Raw genomic sequence first — 22727 nt, 5'->3', positions numbered from 1 at the left:
TGCAAATCAGTGTTGACCCTTTTCCTAATTGGAACAGTCCAGTCTGAACTGCTAGACCAGGCTCTCCCTGGACCCGAAACAAGCATCTTAGGGACAGATTCAGGGTTTCACCCCTCATCAGTCAGGATTCCTTGAATCTGGTGGCGTAGCGAGTACGGGACCCATGTCCGGGCATACCCTTCCCACTTAGGGTGACAAATGCAAAAAGACCAGATGATGGACTGAATGCTGAATGAATCTAACATTCACTCCCTGTAACAGATCTGGGTTAAATCCATCATTATTTTGCACGCCACGCCATTCCAGTTGAGACCCAGCCATATGCAAATCAGTCTTGGTCCTGTTCCCCATGGGAACAGTCCAGTTCAAACTGCCAGGCCAGGTCCTTCCTGGACCAGAAACAAGTATCCTAGGACTGGTTTTGGGATTCACCCAAAAATGGCCAGGATAGCTTGAATCTGTTGGCATAGCGAGCATGGGACCCATGTACGGGCATACCCTTCCCACTTAGGGCGACAATTGCAAAAAGAACAGATGATGGACTAAATGCTGAATCAATCTAACATTCACCCCCTGTCAAAGATCTGGGTTAAATCCATCATTATTTTGCACGCCAAGCTATTCCATTTGAGACCCAGCCATATGCAAATCAGTCTTTGTCCAACAGTTAAGTTCGAACTGCCAGGCCTGGTCCTCTCTGAACCAGAAACAAGGATCCTAGGGCCGGTTGCAGGGTTTCACCCCTCATCAGCCAGGATCGCTTGAATCTGGTGGTGTAGTCAGCACGTGACCCACGTCTGGGCATATCCATCCCACTTAGGGTGAAAAGTGCTACGCAAACAAATGATGGACAGAATGCTAAATAATCCTAGGACCGGTTTCAGGGTTTCATGGCTTATCAGCTAGGATAGCTTGAATCTGTTGGCGTAGCGAGCATGGGACCCACGTCTGGGCATAACCCTTCCCACTTTGGGCGACAAATGCAAAAAAAACAGATGATGGACGGAATGCTGAATCAATCCAACATTCACCCTAGTTACAAATCTGGGTTAAATCCATTGTTTTTTTGCACACCACGCCATCCCAGTTGAGAAAGCCATATGCAAATCAGTCTTCACCCTATTCCCCATGGGAACAGTCCAGTTCAAACTGCCAGGCCAGGTCCTCCCTGGACCAGAAACAAGTATCCTAGGACCGGTTTTGGGTTATCATTTGATATGTCATCAGTAATGTCATGAGTGATGTCACTGGCCATGCCATGAGTAATGCAATATGCAAGGCCATAAGGAGTGCATTGAGGGGGCGTAAGTTAAAGACAGATCAGCTATCTATTTCTGCTGAATTTGTATGGTTTTGTACTAGTGTAATCTGAGCCTACTTATAACATCCCTGTAGAAGTTGTTTTTTTCAGTGATTTTCTACGGTTTTTAAATTCTATTTCCGAACTATAATGTCCCTGTAACTTGTTTTTTTCTTTGAATTTTGAATGTTTTTTAATGTTATTCCCTAATTATGACATCCCAGTGACCTTTGTTTTTGTAGTGAATTTCAAAAGTTTTTTAAATTGTATTTCCTAAATGTAACCTGAAACCTTTGAGAGTGTGTATGTGAGTGGCTGTATAGGTCCATGAGTGGGTGTGTGAGTGGCTGTATGGGTCTGTGGCTGGGTATGTGAGTGGTTTTGTGGGTATGAGTGGGTGTGATAGTGGTTATATAGGTCTGTGAGTAGGTACATGAGTGTCTGATTGTGCCTGTGAGTGTGTGAGTGAGTATCTGCGCTGGTGTCTGAGATGGTACATGAGTGTCTAAAGTGAGTGTCTGAAGGGGGTCTGTGAGTGGGTGTGAGAGTACCTGAGTGAGCTTGAAAGTGCTTCTTTGTTCGGTGGAGATGTTCTGATATTCCTCTGCATCAAGAACGAGTCACCAAAATGAGTGGGAAACGCATAGGGAGCACTTGCTAAGCTGTCCATCGTCCTGCCAAAAGGTAGGACAACGTCTGCATACTACTATTGTGGACGGAGCCAAATGGCGAAGCTTCCAAGTGATTTGTATATTCAAAAAATCTTAGCAGTTTAAATGGAGAACCATGGACTGTGCTCTCACTAGAGATTAAGCTCCAATAGATCAACGATGTATTCAGCTCCACAAAACATTTCAGATCATCTTTCGATATGGATTTGCAGAGAAAGCACACTTGCTTTGCCTTCGCCACACCAAAGTGTTAGGATCATTTCTCCCTTACAGAAGTGAAGCTTTAGCTGGGGCACCTCCCTTGTTTATATTTGTAAGTGCTTCCTGTTGAGGTTTAATTTCTGTAAAATGAGCATCAGGGCCAATTTCAGCCTCAGGGACCCCATACCAAGGCCCTGGCTAAAATTTAATGGGGGAGGGAGGCTCACGGCCCCCCTCCCTGGGCCAATTTTGGACTTAGGGACCTCATCCCCAAGGACCCGTCCACATCTCCCTGGGTGCTCTGACCCCACCAAGGGCACCCGGTTTGCATGCTGGGGACTGAGGGGGAGCCTCTAGGCCCTGCGGTCCCAGTCATTTCCCTGTCTATTGCACTCCTGCGGGATCCAGCATTGCTCCAGCACACAGGAAACTCCAGAGGCTCCATGAGGAGTGACATGTTGCCCACCTCCTTGGTCCTGCATGGGATGGCCCCAGGAAGGTGGTGGTCCTCGAGGCAGTATATGGCAGTGGAAGGGAGCCCTGCTGGCCACTGCCACTTTTAAATATGTTTTTAGCCCCTGGGAGTTGTTGGTCCCCGGGGCCTATAAAGCTCCAGGAGGGGGATTGTGCGGCCCCCTCAACTATTTTTATGAAGCCCCGGGGAGGTAGTGGTCCCTGGGGCTTAATAACCTAATGGAGGTCAGTGGCTAAAAAACGTTGTATATTTCCACTGCAGAGCTATGAAAGATATACGGATCTGCATGCTCAACCATGTGTTATGATTGGCTGGCTGCAACCTGAAGGAAAAATTGAAACCTCCATCTTAGGACACTGGTGGTCCAGAGTCCAAAACAATGAAACAAATAAAAAAATATATAGGGGCAGGGTAGGGAATACACTCATCCTGTGAGCCGTGTGACGGGCCCCCATATGTTATGATTGGCTGGCTGAAACCTGAAGGAAAAGTTGAAACCTCCATCTTAGGACACTGGTGGTCCAGAGTTCAAAACAATTAAACAAATAAAAAGATATATGGGGGCAGGGTAGGGACACACTGAACATGTGAGCCCTGTGGAGGGGCCCCAGAGTGACCACCCCTGAGTTAAAAAAAATTGGGGGGGGGGGGGTTCCACAGATTTTATTGTATATAAATATATACAAACATATATACAAAGTCAGATTTAACCATCATGAGCAAATGCTGCTTATTTGCAGTGAACGAAGGTTGGATAAATATGTGTGTACAAGGTGCACTGTCTGCCACCTGTGGGGGCAGGACAAAAAGAGTTGGGGCACGGCCCATATGGTCCCCTTCTAGAGATGTCAGTGCTTCCCATGAGGCAAGCAAGAAGAGTGCTCTGGTAATGAAGGACACTTTTTATTTGGGTATATGTTGAGGAAAACAATGCTTGGAAATCTTTATGAAAATGCAGACAGAGAGCCTATACTTGCCAGTGCAGAAACGCTAACTCCGCCAGCGGATTCTCCAAATATGGTGACTGAATTTGGATCGCCTCCAAAACTGGCAATATTTTCTTGAATCCATTGCAGAGCAGCCACTTGGTCCAGAAAACCCCAATTACCACGAGCATGTTCGTCCCCGGTGCTGAAAGAGAAATAAAAAAGGGATGTTAAACATCCTAAAGATTTTTGTTTAAAACTTTTTTTTATTGGTACTAACATGTATCCGTTCCCAATTTGGGGCAAAAACATGTAACAAAAGTTGCTTAATGCAGCTGTAACAGCACCACAGTAGAGGGTTACAATATTACATTGAAAAAAAGAATACTGAAAGACATCCTAAAACAATGGTACAATAAGTGTAGCTACACAGCATCCCCCCAGCATGTGGTAAGGGATTCCAACCCCCGTTCCTGGCATTCAGGTTTGACACATGCATCCCCCCGGGCCTCAGTGTACCCACTAATATATCAGCAACTTCAATATATGTTAATAGCCAGGCTTAGGTTCCGGAACCTGATGTGTGTGTTCCGGGTTGACTGTCTGCACACCCGTCTAACCCCAGTGTATCTTGCTCAAACTCCCTCCCCGCCCCCCTCCTTCAGCGTTATCTGACCCTCTTTCCTGCGTGGTAGTGAGTTCCTTGTCCTGTGTTTGCAAGTTCCTTTGGCTATCTCTATCTCTCCTGAGTAAAGATTGTATTTACTGTATTTTGAATACGTTAGAAAGTAGCGTTAAGGCAAAAAGTGTTTTACATAGTATCAAAGAAATAACAAAACAATTGTTCCAGAGTTGAATCAGCAATAAGGGAACAGAAAAGCTATGGACTAGATAAAGCAATAAAAAGACACAGGAACAGTGAGTGAATCGATATATGAAAGAAAAATGATAATAAATAGAACTGCAAAAAAAAAAACTCCCTAAAGACACCTTTGTGGAGTATATGTGAAACTCTACATAGCATTTCGAAATATCAAATCTAAATGCAGGGAAAACCACTCTTGTCTCTAAAATGACTTTTCATCCCTAGTCAAATTATTCAATTTTGTGGTTTCTTTCTATTCATAATATGTTGTAACATCATTTAAACGGATTGTGAGCTGCATAGAAAGGTGCATGTCTTGCTTTTCTTGCGTACATAATTTATATTTCTATTGGAAGTTGTCAAAAATAAAATCTACTTGGGGCACCAAACAGAATAAGATATTAATGAACACCGTAAGACAAAAAAATATGTTGAAAACCCTTGCTCTCAATGATCACAGCAGTATCTTTGCTGAACCTGAGAATCTGAAATACAAATAATGGAGAAAAGCCCAAAACAAAACATGTGCCCTTTTCATGAATCAGTTGTTAAATGCAGACTAGAGCTATTGTAGGCTATTGATTTGAACACGGGATGAAGGAAGGATGATCGCCAATGGATCCAACGTGGTTACCTATTGAAATACTGAGTTTTAAAATTTCCGGAATTAATGTTTGTGACTAATAAACTGGCGACATGCCATGCATATGATTATATTCGCTTAGAAGTTACTGTGATTGGGCACAAAACGCTTTGTTGTACATGCCCCTTCCTAATGTCGATGAACTGAAAATATTGATTTGTAAGGAGCATTGGCCACCTTTGGTGACGTTTAGGCAAGGAACATGTCCTAAAGACTTGTTACCACATCCTTCCCTTTTTTGCAACAGTTATCTTTTCCCCCAACCCAACTTTTTTGTAATCTTTAACATATTTCAAAAACATGGATTAAAAACACAAACAATGTCAATCAACTGCCCAAGGAACTTCAACCCAACCCACTTGCGTAACAAAACTTGAGGGGGCCCCCTGCAAGGTGCGTGGAGGGGTCCCTTCTGGACTTAATTGGGAGCTCCCTGGACAGAGTAATTTGCTGAGGGGGGGGGGGGGGTGAGCCTGGGGACCTCCTGCACCACAGGGGCTGTGGAGGCCTAAGTAATGCCACTGACCCTACCATGAGTACTGCAAAACATCGCCACATCCTGCTGAGAGTCACATACACTGCATGACTGGCTTAGTATGTAACTGTTAAAGTCTATTACAATTCCAACCACTTGTTTGTTTCTGAACCTTGGTCACACTAAGTGAAACTTTTTCACTAAACTCTTCATGGGGAAAAGGACCAGTGCTTCGTTCTGGTACATTTAATTATTGTACACTGGTGTAGGTCCCAACGCCACAACATAGACATTGAAGCCTACTTGGCGATCAAGACCGGGGTTAGTTGTCTCTTACTCAAACTTAATGCAAATTTAGAAGCTCCGTAATGTCTTTAATCTCTTTGGTCTAGTAATGATCCCCAAGACCCCACTTCCAGCACACAACTCAATTGTAGATCCAGGAAACTCAAAGAATTGCAATACTGCACAGATCTGATACAGTTACCCAAAAAGATCTTTAAAAAGCCCTGTATTTTCTCCCCCGTGCTGGGGATTTAATTAGGAAAGCTAGACAAACCTATAAATTAGCAATTGGGAAGAGAAAAGACGAGTTAAGAAGCCTCGCATGGGATGACCTTGAGAGAGCTAGTGCTCTCACGGATTCTAGAGGCTTCTGGGAAGTCATACATCGTCCCCTTTTTACAAATGAGGTTAGGAATATGGAATCGCTAATAACTGAAGACGCATGGGTAGTTCATTTTAGGAATTTTTTTAATCCTAAGGGTGTATCATTGCCTGACCAAGAAGAAGATATAGCCGTCAACCTCGGCACTGTGAATAAACTGAGTCTGTCCATTACGATTGGTGAGGTTGAAGATGCATTACTGATGAGTATTGCTGCAAAAGCCCCAGGGTCCGACGGTGCCCAGTTAGACATGTTCAAAGGTAATCCCCAAATATGGGCGCCACTGTGGGTGAATGTTTTTATATCAGTGATAGTGGGCCGCATACATGACTCATGGAAAGAAGCTGTGGTGGTTCCAATATACAAGAAGGGCAGTAGGAATGATCCAATTTGCTATAGGCCTATTTCCTTAATTGACGCCTCATGCAAAGTCATGGGGAGGGTGATTCTTGCCCACCTTGAGCTCTGGGCTAATGAGGCCGGCCTGGTATCCCACTCACAATACGGTTTTAGAAAAGGTCTGGGTACGAACGAACAATGTCTCAACCTGTCCCTAGTTATGGCTAAGCACATGAAGGCCAAGAGAGGATAGATCCACTTGGCCTTCATGGACTTATCCAGTTCATTCGACACAATTAATAGGGGGAAGCTGTGGTTACTCATGGAAAAGATGGGTTTTGAGGAGGCACTTATTACCCTTTTGCGTAGGATGCATTCATCTACTTCAGTTTCTATACGCTATGGATCGGGTGGAGAAAAATCCAGATCCATTGTATCCACAGAGGGTGTAAGACAGGGATGCATTTTGGTCCCCTATTTATTCCTTTTATATACGAACGGGTGGAGAAATGTTTAATTGAGCAGCACTTGGTTTATCCGACTGTAGGAGGTAACGTGGTTCCCTTGTTATCTTATGCGGATGACACCGTACTGCTGACGTTAACGGCTAATAGCCTCCAAAAAGCCCTGATCGCATTTTCTGATTTTATGATGGATTTGGATCTCAAGGTTAATTTTAATAAGTCGTTTATTATGGTCAGTGATCCTAAAAACACAAAAAAAGAAAATTTGTGGTAAAGGGTAGAACAATTGCAAAGGTCCCTTCTATTACATATTTAGGGAATGTTTTTAATAATAAATTAAATTGGGACAATACGATTGCGACTAGGGCCCAACAGACAGAGGGCGTGCACTGGTACTCTAAGATCCTCTACTCCCTTGGCAAGCTCATTCTGCCCAAGAAACCGTTCCACTCAAGGGACCTCCTTAAATCAAAGCTGAGCTCTGCAGGTTTAAAAACAGAAGAGCTGAGAAGGGGCAAGCCAACAAGAGGGACAAACTCTAGTCAACCACATACATTTTATTTTAGACAATAATTTATGAAAGCAACAAATATTTAATCAAGCTATAGCAGTACACCATTAGCCAGTCACATGACATCACAACCTCAGTAACGTTATACTAGAACTTCACATGGGGTTACCCCCCGGCCCCCACCAACACATCCTGGTCAATATTATCTACTTATAGGTGGAGAGAAATTCATTCTTGACCTATAACGTCTGCCCCACTTCCATGCCCCCTCCACTCTACCCTCCATCTATTGTGCCCTCCACGTTTCTTTAATATTTTTCCCACTGAGACCGAGCTATTTGGCCAATGCCCGATGGAGCTACCTGATAGGTATAGAGGAGATGGGTCTTGGGACTTCCCCTCGACCGTCACCTACCCAGCCGGACCTTGGACAGACTTTCCTTTCGCTCTCTGCCGCTTCTCCCTCCCACCCCTTTACCCTTACCACTTCCCCTCTACACCTCAATTATCTTGTCTGCTATGCTCTTGTTATTGTTTGTCTAGCAACTGAGGTAAATTGGAACTGATTTAATCTTGTAATGTAATTTTTGTGGAACCTCATGTAAAGCGCTCTGATACCTCCAGGTCTAGCCAGCGCTATATAAAACTCTTGAATAAATAAATGAATAAATAAATAAATAAATATAGAGGGCCTGTTTTGCTTTGCGTGCAAATTAGGTCATAAGCCAGTGGCAGAAATACTTGTCTTTTATAAATCAAAATGCCAGTCAATTACAACTTATGGGGCAGGAGTTTGGGAAAGTAAAGAATACAGCCAATAAAAAATTTGGGAAAACAAATTTACAAAAAAGATTGCTGATGGTTCCCATTAGATCTCCCTCCAAATGTTGTCATTCTGAGCTGGGGCTAGATTCGCTTGAAGATAGAATTAAACTGGCACCCTTGATTCTATGGGGGAAAGTGTGGTCATCGGAAGAACTATCATCTACCAGAGCAATCATAATGGATTGTTTAAGTTTAGGAAATGCATTGTCTATTATCTGGCTTTGTTATGTCAAAAATGCCCTAAACACGATTGGCTTAGGAAATAATTTTGAAAATCCTGATGGCATACCAACTAATAATAAAATAATGATTAAAAATGCCTAATATAACGAGTTAGTTTCATCTAAACCGGTCGATCAGACCTCATCCCATGGTTCGCCAAATATCCAACAATTCTACTTATCCTTTACCCATATACATTCCCGCTTCCTTTTGAAGAGGTTCCGTCTCTGCACATTGCACTTTCTTGTGGCTTTTCCCAATAAGGTGAGCTGATGTGAGAGACTGACTCCCTGTCCTCGTGATAACTTAGCCGAAAAAAGCACAATGTACCTTATGCTGTTTTGCACTATATATAAAGATATAAGGGCTTGTTTTATTAGGCCAATCCTGAGGGAAATTGCCCCTTGTTCATATCAGGAATGTTTTAATTATTTACGTTCTTTGTCCAATACCGTCCCATGTTGTGCTGTGCTAAATTTTATTAGAACTGTTTGGCGAATCAGGAAAAGATATGAAATGTGATAAGCAAACTGGGAAATAGGGCCTTATGCAATTTTTATTAACTATTTATTATTATACCCTTGGATTGATACAAAGAAAATGGTAGCTTATGGAAAACCCTGTGATGAAATTTTATATGTTGTTTTGGACATATTTAGTATGCGTAAAATGTAATATGGATTAACTTTAAGTATGGTTTTATTATTGTAACTATGTACTTTTATGATTCACAAGAATCGAATAAAGTTTTTCAAACAAAACAATACAGTTACTTCCAGGAATGTCCAAGGCAACTCTATGTAGAAGCCTGCAGTATTTAATTTATGCAACTGTTTGCATGTGGTAGGCTATATTGTATTTCTGGGGACCGGGACTTTTTTTCACTATCATAAAAATGCAATCAACTAACAATTCCATAAAATAAGAAAAAAAAAAAGTTTAATTTAAATTTAGAGCTAATCATTCATTGCATTTTTATGCTGAATAGCATTACCCTATATAAATAAGATGCCAACATAATATTGTGATAAAACATGCATCTCTAAAAAAATCAGATGCTTGTTTAAATTCTCAAATTCCATAATTCAAAAGTCTTACTCTTAAAAACATTTCATGTGCCAATAAAAAACGTTGACAGTCCAATTAAAAATATAAACAATCACAATTCGTATTCAGCCCAAATGTGAATCTTCCCTTATGCTGTACGGTTGCTGATTTTACGGCCTTGTTTTCATAGCAAGAATTTAATCCAGATGAAAATGTCAATGTAGCTTGTCAGAGCGGGGAGTTTGAAATGCATCACGTATAAGCATATGGGAACCCATCATCCCTTGCCCATGACTTTCTGAGAAACTGTATAGATATCTTTCCACTTAGGTACCGCATTGCCTGTTCTCTAGCACGCTTTTTAGTCAGCACACATAACTCAGCTTTTAAAATATTACATTATAGGCTATTGTCATCTGAGTGTTTTGTTAGTCTTCTATATATTTCTCCCAAATGTATTTCTAACCTCTTTTGCCCATCTCAATTTACTATGTGCAATCTCGTTTTTAAAGAGGGTAGAGATTGTATGACATCCTTCCCTTGCCAGTAAGACCAAAATCTTACCAGCCAGCATGTCCTAACTAACTCCATGCAGAGAGCTGTGTTTCCATTCGTATGGCTTGTATCATAGTTGACAGAAGTAAGGATAACAATCTATTTACACATGTCCTTTCTTCGTGGTTCCAGTCTAGTTCACCACTGAGACTCAGTTTAGTTTCGGTTTGAAAACCTTTATTCGATTTTGAATAAAATCATGAAAGAGCAATTAGAAAACACATCATACATAAAACAATAAAATAGCTTTCCATGGAACATTAATAGAATGCATACACAATGTACAGTTCTAAATTGTGGAATATATAGGAATAGAAAATAGCTACACTAAAAGCAACAAACCCGGTCGACAGTTAACATTTCTAGTTTCACAGACAGAACATTAAAATACAAAGCCCAGCTGAGAGTCAGTTATCCTTCCATAGATTTACGTACATAAATGATCACCCTCAGAAAAGAACTAACTCTAAATCACACTTCTGCATTATCAAAGTATAAAGTTGCCAACAGAGCAACAAATGTCTACACTGCCCAAACGCTAAATCCCTATAAAAAGTTTTAAATAAAATACATCCTGAAAAACGCACAAAAACATAAAATGTTTTGAGGACTGAGGAGACACATCAACACACACATAAACAGGCTGACTACTATTATACATATCAGGCCAAAGTGGAAAGCTTAATAATTGCCTATCAGTCCCAGTCCTATATTACCTACTGGCGGTCGCCAGTAGGTAGTTATAGTTAGGATTGATTTCCATGGGAAATCATAACATTCTATTGGGAATAACTTTGGCGCCGGTGGAGGAATCTGCCTGAATCTTTACTCAACTTTGCCTCGCAGCTCTCCGCTCCTTCCCTGAAAGTTTGGGGGGGGATTCGTCAACCGGGGGCAGAGATAAAAGGGGAGTCCCAAAACATGTTTTCCCCATGTTAATTTCCATAGGGCGATCAAACTCACTTTTAGCTCGAACGGCTTAATGGATTTCCACCAAACTTGGCAAAATTGTAGGGACTGCTAGCCCGATGTGCCTTTGCTATGTCTCAAGATATGTGCTCAAGTGGATTTTGAGTAATTTAGGTTAAAAAAAAAAATATATATCTATAAGCGCGCCCCGGTACGCGCACCGGGGAGCGCACCGGGCACGCTACGCGACTTGCGCACGGAGAGCTGATTGGTTCTCGGGTGTCTGTAAACATTCGAAACAGTCCGCAGTGGCCGCCATCTTGTGTCTCGGTAGGATCGAGACACAAGAGGTGGCAAAAAACAAAGGGGGAAATGACCAAAAGGGGGCAGGGTACACCCCCCCTGACCTCCTAGGTTTGATGTGGGGGCCATAAAAGGGCCCCGTGGGGCAAAACATTTTTTTTTTTTTTTCGATTTTCGTGGGGGGAGCGCCCGGTACGCGCACCGGGGAGCGTACCGGGGAGCGTACCATGGAGAAAAAAGAATGACAGAGTTTCTAAAAAATGTAGCATTTTTTTATAAATTGGAGGTAGTTCTAAAAAGAACTGTTTTTTTATTCTTTTTGTTGTTTTATATTTTTTTATTGTTTTTTTAAATTTTTTTTACTTTTTTTGACTTTTCTGAACAGTTTTATATTTTTTTTGTATTTTTTAAGGGGAGAAACAAAAAACAGGGAATTCTAAAGGGCTCAACAGGAGCAAAAAAAAAGGCGGAAAAAATTAATGTTTTCTTGGGCACTTGTGGTTATTCCAAGCACGGTTAATAAGTGTGATGCTTTGCTCTCCATAGCATATCGTTTGGCCACAAAAAATACAAACCATTTTAAAATTGGAAAATTTTGGTTGTATGGTGGAGCATATCTCCCTAACTTCCGGTCCCGATGGGGTGGGAACATTAGTTTGGGAGGTGCTGGCAGAAGATTGGACAGGGTTTCTGGCCAGTTCCCTGAGCTCTGCCCTTGCATAGTTATTTGGATGCCTGCGTCGCATATGCCTGATCATTGTGTGGTTGCCAAAGGAGTATTTTTTGTTGGGATTCCCCCTTGACAGCTCCTGATGACATATTAAGCAGGTTGCCTTAGGTGCATTTACTTTTTTCTTTTCCTTGGGGATTGAAAAAAACTGCCAGATGATGTGCTCTTTAGGTTTGTATATAATATTGTCCTCTCGGACAAATCTCCTCTCCTCCTCCTCCTCATCTTCCTCCTCTTCTTCATCTCCACCACTGTGAAGTTGTGGTGGTCCTTGTGGTGGTGGTGGTGGTCCAGAAGCTCCAGCAGCTGCAGCTAATGTAGCCATTTTCTACTGAAATAACTGCAGGTCTACCTCTCTCAAAGCACAAAAGTAGAATGAGGAAAAACGGTGGGGGTCTTTCATCATTTAGAAAAGAAAACTGTTCTGAACCAATGAAAAGTGGTATTTTTAGGTCACATGACCTGGCCTTACATCATTAGGAAACCAAAAGTGAAATGAACCAATAAAAAGTTTTATTTTCAGGTCACATGACTCGACGGGCTTACGCTACGCGCCCCGGGGTGCGCTCCGGGGCGCGCCCGTAGTCGCGCCCCGGGGCGCGCCTGGGGGCGCGTAGCGTAAGCATGTCAGGACGTTGCGCGATCGTATGCGCTCGCGTGCTTCCGGGTGCGCTTACGCGTTTACGCGAAATGTCACGATGTTGTTTTCGTTCGTGAGAATAGCGCTAACGGGTCGCTCCCTGGTACGTGCCCGGGGCACGCCGTAACATTGCGCTTACCGGTGCGTTCACCTGTACGCGCCCCGGGAGAGCCCCGGGGCAATTTTTTTTTTTTTTTTAAAATACATAATTATACAATATAAAATTCGTTATAAAAAATATTACTTTTCATACCTATAGAGATTTGCTATTAAAAAACCATTGAAATTCACTGAAATAACCATAGGTTTCACACCAGTTATAGTTAGGAATTAGCATTTAAAAAACCTATTAAATTCACTGAAAAAAACGTAGGTTTTCACACCAGTTATAGTTAGCTGGAAATTTTAATAGCATAAAACCAATGAAATTCCCACGTTATAGTTAGTTGGACTCACTATAACTTGCACATGCAATGCACTGCTGATGACGTCACATATTACATCACTCATGACATGGTCAGTGACATCACTCATGACATCACTGATGACACCATCCTTGTGACAGAGTGACAGACCTCCTTTCACTGTAATGTAACCCTTGAAACACATATTCAAAAATAGAAACTAAAATTTTCAAAAAAATGGAGATACCCATACCAGTTACAACAACCAATTCAATAATTCTACCATCTATATACACATCCACTCATTCACCAACAGTTCTATATAGTCACTCATACATATACTCACTCATCATATGTAGTGATACACCTATACATCCTGTTACACACCGACAGTCATCCAAAAGGTACTCACACACATACTCACACATGCAAATAAACTATTGAAAATCCATTTATTTGCATATACAGCTATACACACACTACCACTTTACTTCTAAGGAAACTTACACATACTTACACTTATAGAAACACACACTAATTTAAATAGGAACTATTACAATCTCTTACTCTTAGATATACTCACTTATATACATCAATATTCACATATACTACATTAAAACATATGTAGTTACTGATAAAGAAACTAGTGAGACACTCATTCACTCAGTAACACACACATATACACAGTCATCCACCCATACAGTCTTGCACATATGCTGTCTTCAAAACACATACAAAGAGAGAGTCAGTCATTCATGCATCTATGTGCTAAGTAATAATTCCACCAAACCATACAAACACTGATACTGATACAAAGAAAAACATCTAATAACCCATATACATACACATCTACCTACTCACCAACCCATGCAGCCACTTATACACAAAGTGAAACACTAATACATATATTTAAATATTTAAACATTACTCACTAATATTTATTTTTCAGAAAGACACACATTCACTGGATGGTGTCATCAGTGATGTCATGAGTGATGTCACTGACCATGTCATGAGTGATGTAATATGTGACGTCATCAGCAGTGCAACTAACTATAACGTGGGAATTTCATTGGTTTTATGCCAGTAAAATTTCCAGCTAACTATAACTGGTGTGAAACCTATGGTTTTTTCAGTGAATATATATATATATTCACTGAAAAAACCATAGGTTATAGACCATATATAGTTAGGAATTAGCATTTACAAAACCTTATTTTACTCACACAAAACCATTGAAATTCGCATATATAGTTAGTTGCACTAACTATATATCGCGCACCCGCAATCCACTGCTGATCATGTCACATATTACATCATTCATGACATGGTCAGTGACATCACTGAGGATTTGAGAAGTCACTCAAAATGTGCCCTAATTTTTCTTTCTTCAGCACTAATCATAATTTCTATGGCAAAATGAACCCCCTTATTTTGTTCCTTTGCAAATTAAATGTTTTAAGTGTTAACACTTTATTCCAATCAAGATGACTTCAGGTGTGCCATACGTTTGTCATAAGTAAGACTGTTAGCGCTCTAGTTGTTCTTTAGAACACTCTGGGACATTCTGTCACTGGGCTATAGTTGGGCTACATCTGGCTGATATTTGGGCTACATTTGTTTTTTTTGTCTCTGGTGGCCATCTTTGGGCTACATTGGGCTACATTGGGCTACATTGGGCTACATTTGGGCTCTAACATATATATAGCCCAATGTAGCCCAATATATATATATATTTTTTATTTTTTATTTTTTTTTTCTTAAAAATTTTCACAACAATTTTACCCCTCCAATTATTACAGTCAACAACTTTACAACACTGATCATATATATATTGTGTTTCCCAAAATAACTAAATAACAAATAAATATAATACATGTCTTGCAACATCAGTCCTCTGCATCAATTTATACGAAAAGGTGGAGAAAGAGAAAAAAAAAAAAAAAAGAAAAAAAAAAATTCAAAACTAATACAGAAATAAATGCAGGTGTGAGCCTATTACCCGACTCCCACCCTGTTTTGTTTAGTCTTCCACTTCATGATAGGTTGCCATATCTCCTCACCCAATTCTTTTGTCCTCCTACCCTTCCTCTCATAAATAGCTTTCTCCAGGTTGTATGAAGCAAGCAAACCTGCTAACCAAGTTTGAAATGTTGGTGGTGTCTTATCTAACCATGCCCTTGCTATGTTAATTCGATAGACAGCCATCGCCATAAACAAGAACCCTGTGTAGTCGTTTTCATGCTCACTCTTCACCCCCAGTAATAGCAATTCATTGTTTAATATAATCTTGATGTTTAGTGATTTCTCCATAAAATCTTCTATGGCTTTTTTCAGGGTGTACAATTGGGGGCATTGTGCAAACATGTGTACTATATCGGCTTCTACTGCATTGCATCTAGGACAGGTTATACCTTCCGTCCCACCCCACTGTGCTATTTTTGCTGGCGTGTGATATATATAGGGGTCCATTATGATGTCGGGCGGATTGCCTCTGCCAGGCTGGCGGTAGCCACCGCCGGCCTGGCGGAGGCAATCCGCCCGACATCCATTGCCAAATTCCCCCCGCCATATTAGGATGGCGGGGGGGACCGCAGCGGTGATAATCACCGCCCGCCTGTTTTCCGCCCCGGTGGCCTTGCGGCCGGGGCAGAATATGTTTAATATGGTGGCGGTGTCTGTTAGACACCGCCAGCCATATTAGTATGCGCATTCTGGCACGCCACGGAAAGGCATGCGGAGTCCCCCTGCAGGGGCCCGTTGCGGGCCCCCAGGGACTCCGTGGTGGTGGGGGGTGCACATGGGGGGTACCTATGGTACCCCCCCGCATTTCAAAGTGCAACATGGCAGGCACCGCGCGGTGCCTGTCATGTTGCACTTTGAAATGCACAACTTGCACGTTTCACAAGGCGGCGGGCGGAGATTACTGCTCCGCCCGCCGCAATGGCAAAAATACAGGATGCGCCCGCCTGTGTGGCGGGCGCATCCTAATGCACATTTCGGGACCCCCGCCCTCGAGGCGGGCGGTCCCGTTTCCCGATAGGGTGGCGGGCAGGCAAAGTCCGCCCGCCATCCTAATGACCCCCTATATAATGTTTTATAATGCTGTGACTGCAATGTTGCCGAATATAAAACTGATCTACCTAGATCTAAAGACTTCTGAAATCCTTCCGGGGAGGTCTCCACCTTTTCTATCCATTTTTTTGAGAATTTCTCTCTATCATCTATTTTATATGCATGCAGTTCTGCATGTAGCTGTCGTATCTTACACTGTTTACTCTGTTCTATATAGTCCAGTAGCCTGCAATGTTTAAATCCAAGCCGTCCACCCCTTTTGTCCCTCAGATAACTCCTCACCTGTAGATATTTAAAAAAGGTGTTAGAGGATATTTCAAATCTTTTTTGTAGCTCTTCAAATTGTATTATCCCGCCATTTATGTCCAGGAGATCTCCTATTTTCCTAATACCCCTATCATTCCATATCCTCATTATTCCATCTCTAAATATCCCCCCCGGAAGGGTTTCATTAGCCATCAATCTGGTATATCTGCTAAATCTACCTATACCTAATTTTTCCCCACCCCCTTCCAGATTGTATACACTGCTTTTACAGTTTTATATCTAGTGTTCTTAAAAAGTCCATAATCTATTGTATTCAGAAGCCCATCCATCGCTTCTGCCCCAATACAGTTCTATACACATTTTTGTATTCATATCCTCCCCCTAGTAATCCTTGAGAGTACTGCAGAGCTGCGGCCCAGTAGTATAGTTTCGCGCCCCAACCCCCTTTTTCGCGTGTAAGTGTCATATACCTATAGGCCCTATAGGCCCTTCTAGTTTTCCCCTGTGCCCACACTAACCTATTCAGAATTGTTTCTAGCTTAGCAAACCAAAATTGTTAAAAAAAAAGAGGTATGGCCCTAAACAAATAAAGCAATTTCGGCAATGTAACCATTTTAATTACATTTATACGTCCCATTAACGTCAGGTGTAGGTTGTGAATTCGTTCCGTGTTGCTTTTAACCTTAGCTAAAAGTGGTTCCATGTTTATCTTCACCAACCCCGCTAAGTCTGCTGACACCCTTACTCCTAAGTACACTGCCTCCTTAACCACTCTGGGGTCTGAATATAGTATAAATTCATTCGTAATGATCTGAGTTTTCCCTTTATTAATTGAGTATCCTGCTAACACCCCAAAAGCTGTCGCCTCTAGCTCAATTTCCCTTAAAGCCCTTTCTGGTTCCGTGGTTACCAGCACCACATCGTCTGCGTAAGCAAATACTTTGTGCTCTACCTCCTGTATCACAACTGGCGAGATGTTAATATTGCCTATCAATCTCCTAAGTAGTGGGTCCAAATATAAAGCAAAGAGTAGGGGTGATGCCGGGCAGCCCTGTCTGGTGCCGCGTGTAATCTTTACCGTTTTTGTATAAAACTTGTTTATTTTCACCCTGACCTTTGGTTGCATATACAAAACCTGTATAGCATTGATATACCCTTTACCTATATCAAACCACTCCATTACCTTCCACAGAAATTGCCAGGAGACCCTGTCAAAGGCTTTTTCAGCATCTGTGGTAAATAAATAAATAATACCCTATTTTTGAGTGCATGAATGAATAACAGATAGCTCAATAAAATAAGAGTCAAGATTCGAGGTAGTGGGAGTTTTGCAGGTTTATTACAGCATAAGGACAGGATCAGGACAACCTGCACAGGAATAGGATGGCAGCGCTGCCGGGGGCAGGATCTGGACAAGGGAAGGATAACTTTTAATAACAAAACATGAGCATATATACATAACGCAAACACATAGCATTACATTGCAATAGGCGTAACAGTGGGTGGAGCAGTAGGTGTGACGCGTAGCAGTCGCGAAAGATAAGGGTGAGAAGAAGGTGTAACAGGGCGTATACATAGACATGTGATGCAAACGTAACAGAATATGTCATGAATGGGGCGGAAACCATGGAGGGGGCTACCTGAGGAGCCGGGACCTCTAACCTAGTGGTGCGCGCAAACTGGCAATGACGTATTACTAGGAGAAGCTGGGGGCTATGAACTCTGTGCTAGGAGCAGAGACTGAAGTCTGGAGGGTCGGAGCGACATGTACCTAAACCCTATCTAGTATCTGATGTTTAGGGAACATGTTGATATAAACTAGAAGTCAAGAGGGGAAAGGCTAACAGACTCTAAGACTGGAGCATGCATTATTCTACATGTAGTGCGTGATGAAGAATATTAAATGACCATTAAATACAGTATTCTCTAACATGGAGCCCTGAAGGCTAGACAATGACGGAAACTATTGATGCGATTCAGTAGCTTTAGGAATGCAGGGAAGGAGGGCTGAACTGATAACTGGAATCATAACATAGTCTTGGCAGACTCAGAGGCAGAGCCAGGCTGCACCGGGCACTGCGAGGCAGGAAGTAAGTGAAGGGTCGAGGATACAGGTGGGGGCCGTGTCGCTCCTCAGCGAGGGCTTCAGGAGACAGGAGCTGAATCTGGTGTCCGGGCCCTTTTGAGGCCTGGAAACGGGGACTTTCAATGAAATAACGTGCACACTGAGAAACGTGGCAACATAACTTTACATAGGCCTAATACTCGTATTATTCACGAGAACTGGAAACTGACATACTAGAGGTGGACACAACTGTAATTGCGTCTTTTAATCGAACATGGGAAATAACATATGCATATTAATCATGCACACATAACATATGATGGATGACACGTAGGGACACAGAACATGGCAACATTTACTTTTCCACATTCCCTCCTTGTCACTACGTTTCCATCAGGAAACATCAATATTCATGATACCATCTATCATTTCATACAGTATCATTTGCTCATCTCGAATTCTCTTAGAACGGGATTTAGAACGGGACTTGGGACTAGGAGTTATACTAGGAATACAGGATGTAGCACACATGCCGCAAATCGCAGGGCCACATTGTATACAGAGGCAGCAGCTGAATATGATCGCTACTGCTATACCTAGAAAGGACAAGACTTTCCATCCCCATGCGGAAATTATATTCCAGAACCAACCGGACCATGTCCAGGTGCCTGGATCTTGGTGTAACAGATGGGCAATTTTATGGAGTCTGGTTATAGCTGAATAAACAGACGGCGCGTTATTTGGAATGAAAATGCAGCAACTAGATCCGATGACTCTACAGGCCCCGCCCCTATCGGCCAGTATGACGTCAAGGACGAGACGATTTTGCAAAACGACAAATCTCATAGCAGATTGCTCTTCGGTTAGGTTACCTAGAGCAGAGGCAGTCTCATTTACTACAGCTTCAAGGGTTCTTGTTAATCTACGGATTAACTTACTATTCTGGACAGGGCCTATAAAGAAGAAGAAACCTTTATTGAAATCGGTATATTGTTCTAGAGTAGTTTCAGTGTAATCGACAATCGGGGACTCCCTTCTATGTCTAATGTGTACTAGACGTGTGTTTCTATGATAATCAGATGGGGCTAGAAAAACTGGTGGCAGTAGGAAGGCAATGTAACAGGTTCCCTCCCAATCGAGGGGCAGACGAACATATGCGGTCTGACCACAAATAAAATATGAATGACGTGAAGCTTTGAAAATAGATTTCCCACTGTCACTATACTTGACAACAGTAGTACAATCACTATGTCCTACATGTATGGAACCATTATTTCGGACACATAATTCGCCTTTGACTGGTAGTACTGAAATAGCAGGTAAGTCTGGAGTAGTATCAGACTGAACATTCAGGACCATAAAATTCGAAGAATAATTACCTAAATTGTAAACTTCATTCTCTAGATCTAACCCGGTTCTGTGGGGAAGACCTTGCTTGTCTGGGAAACATGTACTGTTAAGAAAAGACATATCTGTTGAGGATGACGTTAACGTGGACCATGCCCCACACGAACCATTATGTGAAAAAGGATAAGGAAAGAGTGGCAGAACTCCCTTCGGTGTCTGGAAAGGGGGAAGTCGACCACATACCCAACAATTAGTGGCATTGCTGGTCTGGTGTGAGTAATGTAACATGCGGATAAAGGAGTTATTACGCATAGCGAGGCGGTAAGAGAGTTCATGAGGGGGCAGATCACTAAACGTGTGCTCTGCTGTAACATTAGAAGACTTATTTACATGAAGAACTGGGAAACACAGATAAAATGCATAACTGGTGCAGGAAATCATAATGCTGAGAAACAATATGAAACATAGAAAAACGATACATCGGATTGAGTTTTGACTGACTCTCTCACTATGGGGGTCTATTTTATACATGTCAGAAACAGTCTAACCGTTTCACCTAGGGGAGGACTTAGACAATCAAACTGGCTGACTTAATTTACTAGACCGGAGTTTCTGTTTATACTCCTGCTGCGGAGTTTTCTCTAACAGGGGGGGTTTTGAATCAATGTCATTTGCGGGACAGTCCTTGAGAACAATGCTTTGGCAATCCTTCAAATCCTGGGAAATGTTCTTAAAGACGGGTTTCAGTCCATTAAATTGTTTTATATGAGAAAGGTGCACCCAGCCTTTGCGTCCTTCCAACTTCACGGCTGTACGGGTGGTGAGGAGGACTTGTCGGGGCTCCTTCCAGCGAGGCTCCAGCGGACTTGATCTGTCAAAGTTGCGGACCATCACCATGGATCCTGGAACGATTTCATGCGGTGCCACCTCGGTATTGTCTGGAAATGCGGCGGCAACCTGTGAACGACATGAGTTGAGGGCAGACATCAAGGAAGCTAGGTAATCTGTCAGCATATTACTTGAAACATCGGTAATACTTCGGGGTCTAGGAGTACCCCACATATTTGGGGGGCGGCCGAATACGACCTCGTACGGGGACAGACCTGATCTGGAATGTGCGACCATGCGCATGTAAAATAGAGCAACTGGCAGAGCTACTAGCCAGTCCACACCTTTTTCTTGACAGACTTTGGCGATGCGGATTTTCAGGGTTTGATTATGTCTCTCAACGAGACCGGCTGCTTCAGGATGGCGTACACAATGGAACTTCCACTGGTACCCTAACAAAAGGGAAACGTGCTTCATTAACTCTGAGGAGAATGGCTGGCCGTTATCAGAATATACGACTCTAGGGAGTCCATAACGAGGGAAGAATTCACGAACCAACTGCTTGGCAGTGGTCGCGGCTGTGTAATCTGGGACTGGATATGCTTCTGTCCACCTGGACAAAGCGCATACAACTACAAGGACATACTTGAAACCTCGACATCGCTCCATCTGAATATAATCCATCTGGAGGACTTCAAAAGGGTGGTCAGGGGGCTGGAAACCACCTTGTTCCACCGGGACACTTTTACCTGGATTGAACTGACAACATATCATACAGGTACGGACTTTCTGCTTAGCTGCAGCTCGTAAATGCTTGTTGAACCAAATGTTCTGGATACTATCTAACATAGCTTTTTCTCCTAAATGTGCTGGACTATGTGCGGTATTGATAATGACTTGAACCATAGAGTCGGGGAGAAACCATGTGGTTCTACCCTTCGTTACCCATCCTTGATCTGTCTGGACCCCTCCTTGTTCGGACCATTTCTTGATAACATCGGGAGTAGCATGTAACTGGATATCTATGACATCTTGAGTAGGGTCCTTAACTGTCATACATGTAATCGGATCTGGAGTATGTGTCATGTTAACTGGAATGTCTGGAGTCTGGGCTGTAAGCTTGGCTGTGCGATCTGCTAGATCGTTACCCTGGGAAATAATTTCAGTGACTTTCGTGTGTGCCTTGCACTTCATGATGGCAATGGATGTCGGTAAATGTATTGCATCTAATAGAGCTTGGATAAGGAGACCATGCTGAATCTTGGTTCCATGAGAAGTCATGAAACCTCTCTCCTGCCAGAGCACTCCAAAGTCGTGTACGACTCCAAATGCGTAGCGTGAATCTGTGTAAATATTAACTTTCAGGTTCTTGGCATGTATGCAGGCTTGTGTCAGAGCAACTAGCTCTGCTGCTTGAGCGGACAGAGTGTCAATACGGTGTGTTTTAATAACGTCAGTGTCAGTAGTCACTGCATACGCGGCGACTAGTTCTCCTGTACTAGTTCTCATACATGAACCATTCACATAAAGTGTCAGGTCAGGGTCTGGTAATGGAATATCTGTCAGATCTTGTCTTGGCTTTGTCGTAATGTTAACTACTTCCACACAGTCATGTGGGTCAGGATTTGATTTAGCTGATGGTAACAGTGTAGCAGGGTTCAGGACGTTGCAGCGTCTGATTTCTATGTGTGGCTGGAACAGTGTCAATTCATAACCTGTTAGACGTGCAATTGTCAAGTGCTGAGTCTGTGTTCGGTTCAGAAGAACTTCTACGGAGTGTGGAACTTGTACTGTCAGGGAGTGTCCTAAAACTATGGAATCACTTTGCCTAATAGCTAGTGCTGTGGCTGCAACTGACTTGAGGCACGCAGGCAACGCCTGGGCGACTGGATCTAATGTGCTCGAAAAATAAGCACAGGGCTTGTTTTGTCCTGCTTGATCTTGTGTGAGAACAGATAATGCTGTACCTTCAC

At 42.5% G+C, this 22727-nt stretch overlaps 1 protein-coding gene across 1 annotated transcript in view; it reads right to left on the bottom strand.

The window, feature by feature from the left end:
* The window catches only part of LOC144799804 (cocaine esterase-like), a 557476-nt gene that overhangs the window by 276092 nt on the left and 258657 nt on the right, over positions 1-22727 (bottom strand). The window contains exon 6 of the mRNA XM_078671375.1: positions 3625-3778. Coding sequence (XP_078527501.1) covers positions 3625-3778 — 154 coding nt within the window. The remainder of the gene's footprint in view (positions 1-3624; positions 3779-22727) is intronic.

The sequence above is a fragment of the Lissotriton helveticus genome, chromosome 12 (assembly GCF_964261635.1).
Source record: "Lissotriton helveticus chromosome 12, aLisHel1.1, whole genome shotgun sequence".
Taxonomy (NCBI): Eukaryota; Metazoa; Chordata; class Amphibia; order Caudata; family Salamandridae; genus Lissotriton; species Lissotriton helveticus.
The sequence above is the reverse complement of the archived record's forward strand: the minus strand, read 5'-3'. Positions and strand labels throughout refer to the sequence as shown.